Below are 11,517 nucleotides of genomic sequence, written 5' to 3' on the forward strand. Positions count from 1 at the left end.
AAAATCTAAATTTTCAATAAACTTAGTTATAAAACATTTTAATAAAATTTTACTTTTAGCCAAAAAAAACGACCGGTCCTTTTCAAACGTAAAATTTAATAGATTATAAAGAATTCAACTTTATTTGATTTTATCAATTAAATAATGCAATTTTACTGCAATTTATATTTCAATTACTCTAAATTAATCGAAATCCGTAATTCAAACCCACCCTAAATAAATAAATAAATAACCGCTTTTCTTTTTGTTTGCTTAAGCAACAAATAGTTACAAAATAATGGTGGGTCGCTTTTCTTTTTTGTTAAACAGTGGTGGACCGCCTATTCAGTAAGATAATCCATTGGGAATAGATTGCAGTTTCACTGATAGTCTGATACGGATATGTCACCGCCAACCGGATGAAATGTATAACATTCGATAAAAAAAATACAACTTTCTTCACTTGATCACGGTTCACGGAGTCTCAATAAACTATTTGTAATTTGCCCCATTTAGTAGAACTAACCCCACACTACCCTCTCAAAATCAAAATACACACGCAGGATCGATACACTCCACAAGGCCAGATGAGTCCAATAGATATTATATATATCTTTGATCTTTGATTGGATTATTATTGGCTTATTATATAAATTACCCATTCTAAAGATCAGATTTGCAAGGATCAAATTCTTTGTGGAAGCAGCTAATTAAGGTTACTGAGTGAGTCGGAGAAGTTTAGGCATTAAAAAGAGAGAGAGTGAGAAGATGTTGGGGCGAATTCATCTTGTTATTTGCAAGGTCGTCGTTATGCCCTCCACCCTCATCAACACCTGCAAACATATGCTCCATTGATGTAATCTGTAAGCCAAACATTCATGCTCGGTTAGGCTAGTTATTTCATTAATTATCATAGTTTCACTTGAAAATTGAAATGATGTATTTATACAGGGAAAACAATATTTTGACATACTAACACACTCCCAACACATATTGTATGCAGCGAAACATGAAATTTTGGCAATCGTTCTTTTCAAAAACTAACTTGGAAATGAAAAACAAAGAAATATAGAAACGAGAAAGATCTAATAACTTATGCTGCATATAGTTAAATGATTTCAAATGATATTAGCTAGGCATCATGCTAAGCAAATCAATGATTGATTTGCCCCCTGTAATGGTAAAATATTAAACAAGGATATTTGTGGCCAGAAGCAACCATTGAGATTTGAGTAATTTGTGGCAAATTAGATAATTTACAAATGAAAAATGTTGCAAGAGGCTTACCTGCTTCACCGTTTCTTCCTTATCTTTGTTCAACTTCTTTTCCTGCTCAACAAACATAAATGTTAATTAGATTCATGTTGTGTAATTAATATTCGGTTTTTATGATTCCCAACAGGATGGATGAATGGACAGTATATGATCTCAATGTATGTAACAAATAGGAGAAGGGATGTATGCGTATGATCTTAACCTTAACACCATTGCATTTAACCTGATGAATTAGCCTCATCATACAAACAATTAATAATTACAACACCTGATATGATGGAGTACGTAATTGGACCTTAACGTGTGGTGCGGTTTACAATTTTTTAAAGCATCTTTCCACGTGACTCTTAATTATGTGGCTAACACTCTACCACATGTAATTAACCTAAAGTAGAAGTTTACCTCTTCTTGGAGAGTTGTTATGTAGTTCATCATCAACTGTGTCTGCATGATCAACCACAATTACTGTTAATTAATACACATAGTTTAAAAGTTGATGAAAAAAATTTCTTTGAAATGAGAACTTCACATTAAAAGTACATGAATCACATATTCAACCTTACAACTTTAAAATAACGGAACAAGTCAAAAAGTAGCAACAACAGTCTAGGAAAGCGATGAATTAAAGTAGAAGCTAGAGATCACCTTTATCGACCGTGTTTCCACAAGAGCAGCATGAAGTTCTTCTTCTAGTTGTGTCATGTCATTCACAGAGAGCTCCTCGGCATTATCCTCTTCAACAAGCCTGTGCAAAAACGTGGGTCATTAATTACTCATATAATAATGTCAATTTCCATTATTTGGTTAACCTTGTTTCACGTATATATGTCTGTTTGTATGCATGGTATATCTATGTCCACTTACAGCCAAGACTAATTAAAGCGGCAGTGTGTTTGTTTTACCTGTCTACCGCCTGTAGAAGCTCTTTACATGTTCTGAATTGTGTGCACTGCAGTGGAACTTCCTGTACGTATATATAGTGCATCACTAATTCAGTATATATATATATATATATATATATATATATATATATATATATATATATATATATATATATGCTGTTAAATACAGTGAAGACGTAGCTCATTTTGAAGTTGTGGCTTACTAAATCTTGACCATCTCCTTTGATGGTCCCGCTTTCTGGTTCAAGGCAGCTTTTCTCATACCTAGCAAGAAGATGTGCCACACTAGAGCATGCATAGTTAGCTAGGGAACATTTAAACGAGAGTAACAAACAGGCATGCATGTATTATAGTTCTATGTTGAATTAAATGTAGCAAAGGAATTCAAATACCCTTGGATGATCATATAACTTTAATCAGAACGCCTCTTTCAAAAAAAAAAAACCTTTGATCAGAACGCAACCATTCCAGAATTTGCCAAACATAAAGCTTTTCGTGGACCTAATGTAAACCTTTCCCTTTGGTCATGGATTAACTTTATTAACTTTGTTGGGCCCATGATTAAAAGCATGACATTAAGCTCATAGAAAAAACTTAACATCCTAAGCAAACCCAAGTTAGGCATCCATTATTTCTCCTTCATTCTAGATTTCTAGTAGCTAAGTCGTTCCAGCCTACCACTTATCGTAGATGATGGCATTTGTACTAGGTGATAATGTTCATTGTTCATGATTTCCACCTACAATTTCATTCTCCAATGAAGTGACCAACGATCGACTTCCTTTACCCTTAAAATGCCCAAAAGACTTCCCCTTTAAGACCGCTTCGTATGAAACCCTTGTCCCTCCATACAATAGCCTTATAGTGCACCATCATTCGTGTCCCTTTCGTGATCACCATGATGCTAGCTGACACATTTGTCCATGATTACATGTTTTTCAAACTTCACCAACCATGTGCTTGTCGTATGCTATTTTTCCTAGAAGATTTTACAAATAATATATTGTGAGTGTAAACCAGACTTGGTGTGAACCTGACATCAGTAGCTGCGCCTCTATCTATGTTGACAATAAGAACTCAAATGGCAACTTCGTATGTTCACATAATGAACACAATAAATGGTAGCAGTAGTAATTGTAGGCTTGTTTAAGTATAAATAGAGGCTCTAACCTCAGTTGTAAGACACCACAAACAGAGAGTGTAGTGTGTAATACTTAGAGTGAATATTAGAGGGTTGTTTCTTTTTCTTGTAATATTGAGCGTGTAAGCTCTTCTCTTTTGTTCTAGTTCTGAATAAAAGTGTGTTTCAACCCCAACATATATATCTTCCAAAATCTATCAATTCTATGTTGGGCTAATAGGTTCGTTAGTCATAAACTTTAGATTTAATAAGTATTAATTATTGTTTTATATTTTATGTTTTAGATAATAGTTCATTAGAATTGGTGTTTGGTTTGACCGGATTCTTTTGGAGTTGTACGGGTCTTTAGGTAATTAGGTGGAGTAAATATCATGGATTGTTTTCATACTTCACGTGGGAGTTGTACGTACGGGTCTTTAATAAGAGTTTTTTATTCTTTTTTTTTTTCAGATGTTGCACATTTAATCATAAGATTAGAAACAGCTTTGTTCTTCCTCTCTTCATATATTCGTGAGTGATAACAGTAACAAAAGAAGCTTGTTACTTTGGCTTTAAATCCTACATTATAACAAATCAAGTTAATATCATGGACCTAAACTATAATAACCCATCCTACATGGACACAAAGTAAGAAGTGGTAGCGGCTAGCCTCTTATAAGCCTTAAATTGTGGGCTACCAATAACTTCCATCTAAACTAATCTATAATTGTAGGCTAGGGGTGTTACAACGTGTTATCAAAGCAATAGCCATCAAACTGTGACGAGTTAGTGACTCATGCATCTCCTCAAGTATTGATCCTTGGAGCGGACCTCAAGTCTTGTTCAACTGAAGAGTTTTTAATAATCCAATCTCACATGAATAAAAGTAAGAATCATGAACCCATTACAATCTTAATTTGCACCATGGTTTGAAGTTGGTCCTTAAGTTATTGGGTTATAAGTCTAGACTTTGGGTTTGAGGCATCATATCAACCTTTGATTTCCATTAACATTATTTGTCCCAAGTCAATAGTCATGTGACTTTTTTGCTTATTTTGAACCAAGAAAGAGATGCTACCAACCAAATTCATATATCCTAATTAATACATTTTCTAAATTTCTTTATAATTGTAATGATTATAAAACAAAACACGATGCTTGGCCAATTTTTGGGTGTGTCTCTCCCAAAAACCCTAGGAAATTAAGACTAATACTAGACTTGATTAAAAAAAAAATTGTCTCCCATTTCCTATTCCCTTTCCTTATTATTACAATATAAATATTAAATTGGATAGAGGTTCGTGCATGAGTTTAAGTGATGGTTCATTTGAAATCGAAATTCAACTACAAATATAGCATCCACAATAGAGCTTATATATACAAAAACTTTCAAAGACTTCATAATTATAAGCTTTTTCATTTAAAAAAAATACAAAACAAAACTTATGTGAAGGTAGTAGGAGCTTTTATTTAGAAAGCATGACTTGCAAAGTGAGAAGTCTTACAAGTGAGCTTAAGTTTTTTTTTTTTTAATGTTTTTCTTTTTCTTTATCTCTTAATTTCTATGAATTTATAATCATGCGGCACACTAATAAATTAAGCAAAAGGGATTCGCTAGACATCCATAACACGAGCTTATTGGGGAGCTTTTTGAGTCAAATGAGCTTTGTCAATGCTAAACAGGCTATCGCGAGGGCTTTTCATTTTACTTTTAAATTTACAAGCTTATCATATGGAGCTTTTTCATAATTCTAATAATGTTTAATTCAATTACATAAACTTTTCAATTTGGTAGATAGGTAGAACCCATAAACAAGCTTTTGTTACTACAGTGGAGTGGAGATACTGCTAAGTTTTTTTTTTTGTTGAGCTGGTGCTTATTTGGCATAAAAAAAAAAAAAAAAAAAAAGCTTATTCATTTGAAAAGCTTTCTAATGCTCTTGTACTGAGAATAGTTTAAGCTTTTTTTGGTTGCTTACTTGTGGTCTAGAAATCTTAAGTTTTTTGAGATCTAGGGACCAGGATTGTGTCCGCTTCTATACTGACGATTCTCCTGAAAACTGAAAGTACGTACAATCTTTACGATTTTTCTTTTTTCACGTTAATATAGACAAGTTTTTTATTTAAATGAACCAAAAGAGCTAGTAATACAATAAGCAATTCAAGAGTTCGTGTCGTTACTATATCATAACAGAAATGGAAATGAGAAGGAAGGAAAGAAAGAGGACATGACAATTGACAAAAACCCCAGGAAAAACCGAATCAACATAATTTGGCTAGCTAGAGATCTCGTTGGAGTGAGAGATGATATATATACAGATTGTAACTAAAGGTGATGATCCCTAAAGAACAGCATGTATAGAGAAATACGATCGAGAGCGCATATATATAGGAACAAAAATTCAAAATCCAGGCCGAAGAATAAGATAGAAACAGTACTGAAAGTCACCTGTTACTACTAGCGCTGCTGCAGAATTCATAGAGTTTGCCGCGGGCGGAGAATACGATGACGGCGACATCCACATCGCAGAGCACTGAAAGATGTCGTGCTTTCTTTATTAATCCCGTTCTCCGCTTCGAAAACGCCACTAACCTGCTACTCTTATCTTCGATCCGCTTTATTTCAAGCTTTCTCCGCCCCATTGATATTGATCGATTATCTCTCCGATCCGACGACGAATCTTGTAGCTAGACCTAGCTTTCTTGGTAAATATATGTATGCCCTAGCAACGCCTTATCCCTATTTCTATCTCTCTATTATTTATGAAACCGATCGAATCGCATGTGTTTATACCAAAAGAAAGAAGCATGACCTGTAAATTGTCGACGACCATCGTACGGTTTCTAATTTTAATAATTATTTCCATAATACTATTTTGTCGTTTAATGTCGGCAAGCCAAGGAAAAGAAATAACATTAACTGCTTGATAGTATTTGATACACGCCTTTTTCGTAATCGACAGTATTTGACTATTTTCTGCGTTTTTCTGTTTTCTATATTACAAACAGTTAGGTTTTGGCTTTTGTGTCATATATATTTATGATTTTAACTTTTTTTTCTAAAATAATTTTTATGAAATATTTTTGTACTAATGGTCTTTTGGACGAAACTTCGTGATTGATGTCGTTATAAATCCGTTAAGTTAAAGAAATTTTATATAAAAACCATTCATTTGTGAACCATCACCTAAGGACCTTTTGTAAAATTTTGGCTCAATGACTATTTGTGAAAATTTTAAAGAAATCTATTAAATATTGTAATAATTACCATAAACCAAATAAAACGACAAAAACCTAAAACATATAAAATATAATATTTATATAAATAAAAAAAATAAAACTTATAAATTATAATCATCATACAAATAAATTTAATTATATAAATAATTTTCTTGTCTAAACTTTATCTAAAATATTCAAACTACAACACATCATTTGATATTTCCGTTTTCTATTTTTTATCTAAAAAAGTTTGAAGTATAAAAACATCATTTTACTACTTTTTAATTTTTAAATGATGTAATTTTTAAAATTTATCTTTATTCTTATTGTACAAATATATTTATTTTTATGAAAAAATATGTGTTATTATAAAAATAATAGTATGCTACTATTTTATTTTAAAAATATAAGTATGCAATTTTGAGTTAAAGGTAAAAATATATTTCGGTTTTGGTTTCATAATATAAGTACGTGTAAATTTTATATTAGTTCGATGTAAACTTTTGATATTTAATTTTAAAAAGTTATTAAGTTTTATCAAATTTTAAATATATTTCTTAATAAAGGCATAAAGTTTTCAAAGCAAAATTAAAAAAACGCATGTTAGCTAATAATTAACTAAGTTCCTACACAAGCTAACATAAGCAACCATATGAATAATATGACATTAATTTCATTCAACTTATTTTTATTTAAAGGAAAATAACAATATTTCAGAAGTTTAAAAGGTTTGTGTTTTAGAAATAAAAATGCATCATATTTTTTATAACAATAAATATATTTTGTATAAGTTGTTGTAACACTAATTACTTATAAATTAATACATTTATTAGTTGAATAAAAGGTTAAGTCTTGTATTTTGCTAAAGTATACGTAAGAAGGATGTAAAATATATGTTTGTATGTAGCTTTAAGGGATGAATAACGTATACCCTTTGGTATATGGGATTGTAAATAAAAAAATAATTCTTTTTGGAAGAAGTAATCTAAAAAAAGTTGTAGTTCACTCAAATACGAACTCGTAGATATGAAGATCATGAAAATTCGAGTTTGGATAAAGAAGTTATGGTCGTCCATAGTTGAGATAAAAATGTTGTAAAAATCACAATGCGAAAAAAGGAAATAGCAACGCGAACGTGTGTCCGAATTTAAAAAAAAATTGAGTTTTAAGGGAAAATATCGATCTTTTTGCCCCATATTTCGTATCGGCGTTCTAGAGGGCAATGAGGAGAGTTCTTGGCGAAATTTGAAGGTCTTGAACTCAAATTGGAGCTAGTTACAAGGAGAAGCTAGGAATCAATCCATTTTCACTTCAATCAAATGTATAACCTCATAACCCTTTGATGATTCTTGAAATATGTGTAACATCCTAAAAATCAAAGTAAAATTTTTATTTTTTTGAAAACCAAACCACAAACCATAAATGTTTACAAAACATAGTTTCTAAAAGTCAAAATCACAAATCAAAGTATCCCAAAATCAAATCTGATAAAAACTGAAGGATGTGCACGATCAAGCATTCACCTTGCCTCGATCATCTAAAGTATCTGAAACATAAAACTTAAACTATAAGCCAAATATTAGTGAGTTTCCCCCAAAGTAACACATACAGCCGAACAGATAACAGCATGTAAATATGAGCCTTCATCCTGATTGGACCGCCTCGTAGGGCCAACAACCTATCTGGACCGCTCTCTGCGCCTTTGGCCTGACTAGTCCACTTCTCGGGCCTTCAGCTTATCCGGACCGCCCCGGGTATCTTGGCCTTCAGCACAAAGCAGGACCGCCTCAACCCAAAAAAATCATAACATGTCGACATATACAATATCAATAAATAACCAACAAGTACAGATAATCTGACTGATCTACCAATCTAACACATACTCAATGAACACAGGTAATCATACAAATCTACCAATCTATCGCATAACCAGCACATCCTCAATCCAATATACCAGGATATATAATCCAGTGGGCCGAAATTGGTGCCTTCGACCACAAGTACAATGAGGGAAACTCACCTCACAGTCTGTAAAGATAACTGAACAGAACAGCTCCAACTGTTGACACTACAGGTCACCTATTCAACAAACAATAACCTAGTCTCAAACTACTGCTCAAAATACCCAATATACCCCTAAGTCAAACTTGGTGAAAATCCTGATCAAAGTCAAACCGACTGAGTACGCCTGCGTACTCAGTCACTACGTTGGGCGTAGTCGTGACTCACCCAAACCACGAGGTTCTAACCTAGTACATGCAGTGTACCTCTTGGTACGCCCAACATACTCCGATTGGGTCCAAATCTTGTCATTAAGTGCTTATTCCTTAAATACTTTTCATCCAAATTCAGATCTAGACCCAAAACATCGTTCTAAGTCATAAAGTTTCCACATTTATAACTTTCCATGGATAGAAAAGGTCCAAAAGTTAAAACCCTAACTTAATAATCCATTAAGACATCATAACTCTTGCATGGAGGGGATAGAAGAACCAAGATCACATTTTTATGGTTCTTAATAGCTTTATAATGGATAAAGTTTCCAACTTTATCAATTAGGATGGTCCAAATAACAAGGATCTAGTCTTTAAGTCTGAAAGGGACCAAAAATGCATATTTCTCAACTTAATCCATTAAGTCCAAGTCTCCAGACTTCAGATCTGAATTAATATGATGTTTAGATGAATAAAGTTTCCAACTTTATCCATAACAAGGTCACAAACTTTCAAGATCTAAACTTTATGCACTAAAGTGACCAAAAAGTGACAAATATGAAAATTAAGAAGATCTATGAAGCTAATGATGCAGTGCAGACTATACCTTATCTAGCTTTAAATTTATTACCTAACTACTTATCTATTATTGCACCTATAAGTAGTGTACCTAATCAGTGTATAACATAGTAAAGTAAGTTGGGGTCGAACACAGGAAACATATTTAATTAATTAATTTAACTACTAAAAATTAACCTAAAACAAGCAAAAGTTTAATTGGTTTTTATCTGATTTTGCAAGTTCATACAAACTTAATCACATAACTAACGATTCAACCAATTAATAAAAAACACTTCTATTTAGTTCGAATCCACTTCTCCTCTATGATTAGCTATTAATTATGGATTATTAATGTTGGTTATCAAATATTATGTTATTAGCAATTCATGTCCAAATTTACTAATGTTTTCACTAATTCATGTAAAACTATGTATGGTCATACAGTAGCAAACACAAAATCAATTATAAGATGTAGATAAGTTATGTAAGATTGATCAAAATAAACATGATTTTGGTCACAATTTATGTTCTCCAGCACAGCTAAATTGGCTATTTTATCACTTATCTAAGATTGGGTCGATCCTAGCTCTAGCAATTTAATGGTCACTAAACTACTACGTAACAAGTTCATGTAATTCATTGTTCACTAAGCTACATAGAACCTGAATTCAAGCAATCAAAGTATGAAGTATTAACATGCTAGGTAGAGATAATCAAACACAAGCTCATAACCAACAATAAAAATCCATAATTCAATAAACTACACCATAGAGTTAAAGCTTCATCTAGCTAAACGGAAGCTACTAGATTCAGCTACTCATGGCTAATAACTCAAACACAAATTCAATAATAAAAGGCATAATCATAATGTACCAAACTAATGTGTGAATATGTTCTTCAATCTTTCAAGCATCAAGCAATTCTTCTTCAACGGATGCTTCTACGCACCTTTTCTGACCTTCAACACGGTTATCTCTCCAGAATATATTACTTGCCAACCTTCAAGTCGTGAGAATGAAGGTTAATTTATAGATTTCGAAAATCGCTTCTCACGTCATGAGATATGGAATCTCACGTCGTGAGTTGGGTAGCAATCTGTATTGGACAAGGATTCTGACTTCTCGTGTGTTTATCTTCTACAATTTTATATTCACGTCGGGATATTTGACCCTCACGTCGTGATTTGGCCTTTCAGCAGGAATTTCCTTCTCTTAATTCTTCAATCCTCCAAAGTTCCAGTCTTCGTCAATTTTGGTCCTCAATCTTTAAGATTGTTCCTTTTGACTGCAAAATATAATTTAATCTCATAAGTATCATATATCTTTGCAAATAACCAAAATATTAATAAAAATGTATTAAATATTGCCTAAAAATGTGTATAAATATGGCAATATCAAATACCCCACACTTATCCTTTGTTTGCCCTCAAGCAAAACTAATTCATTTTAAGTCAAACTTTCATTACCAACATCACATAGAACAATCCATTTTGAAATCAGCCATTATACCAAGACCTCAATGCGTATATTTGTGTCTAAGTCCTAACAACTTCCTAATCCTAAATACTCCCAATCCTTATGAACCTTCATCCCTTAGTTTATATGACACTCATTTCTGCAACCCTCCGAATCAATCCTCATAAATATATCTTAACCTCAAGGTATTTTTTGTGACATCCCCATTTTCACGGCCAGAAAAGACCGATTTTGTTTATGCTTTATAAAAATCAGAGTACCTCTTTTAATAAAAATGTTGCGGAATTTGTTCCCAGTAAAACATGATAAATACGTTATCAAAGCATTTCCGAAGAAAAGTATTTTTATTCATTTTAAAACATTTGGGATGTCATCGTCAATACAGAAACATAAGCATAAACATAACTTACATTCATTATCACTAGTGATTTATATCTCCTTAATCTCTCGGTGTAATGTGACTTCATATCAACACCTGTGATATAAATAAACTGAGTGGGTCAGGTTGGGAAACTTGGTGAGTATTACATAGCGTTTTCAACCTACGATAAATAAGTTTATTAACTTTATCAAACCAAACAAACCCGATTGCCTGTTCCCGTTATCCTCACTTTACGTCCCTAAAACATCTAACACAAGGGACCTAGTCTAAGGACTTTCATCGGGGTGACAACACATGCTTCGGGGGTTCATCAGCAATTTATGTCAAATAAGGCAACCATGTGGGGGATGGAGTACTGCTGGTGAGCACACAGTTCAAATAAACACCT

The 11,517-nt window shown here is 32.7% G+C and overlaps 1 protein-coding gene across 2 annotated transcripts; it reads right to left on the bottom strand.

The window, feature by feature from the left end:
* Positions 1-340: 340 nt before the first annotated feature.
* LOC145169190 (agamous-like MADS-box protein AGL27) lies at positions 341-6,059 on the bottom strand. 2 transcript variants are annotated; one of them, XM_079087764.1, is made up of 7 exons: positions 5,726-6,059; positions 2,360-2,420; positions 2,157-2,218; positions 1,900-1,999; positions 1,657-1,698; positions 1,267-1,308; positions 341-840 (listed from the first exon to the last, which is right to left on the bottom strand). In XM_079087764.1, the coding sequence occupies exons 1-7, from the start codon at positions 5,917-5,919 to the stop codon at positions 718-720; spliced, it is 624 nt and encodes a 207-aa protein (XP_078943890.1). In that variant the 5' UTR covers positions 5,920-6,059; the 3' UTR covers positions 341-717. The 2 variants fall into 2 exon arrangements, with proteins under 2 accessions (XP_078943890.1, XP_078943889.1); XM_079087763.1 differs by having other exon boundaries at positions 2,360-2,441; positions 5,726-6,057.
* Between the last annotated feature and the right edge of the window lie 5,458 nt (positions 6,060-11,517).

Source organism: Lactuca virosa, chromosome 4 (assembly GCF_052849685.1).
Source record: "Lactuca virosa cultivar CGN04683 chromosome 4, Lactuca_virosa_CGN04683_v6, whole genome shotgun sequence".
NCBI lineage: Eukaryota > Viridiplantae > Streptophyta > Magnoliopsida > Asterales > Asteraceae > Lactuca > Lactuca virosa.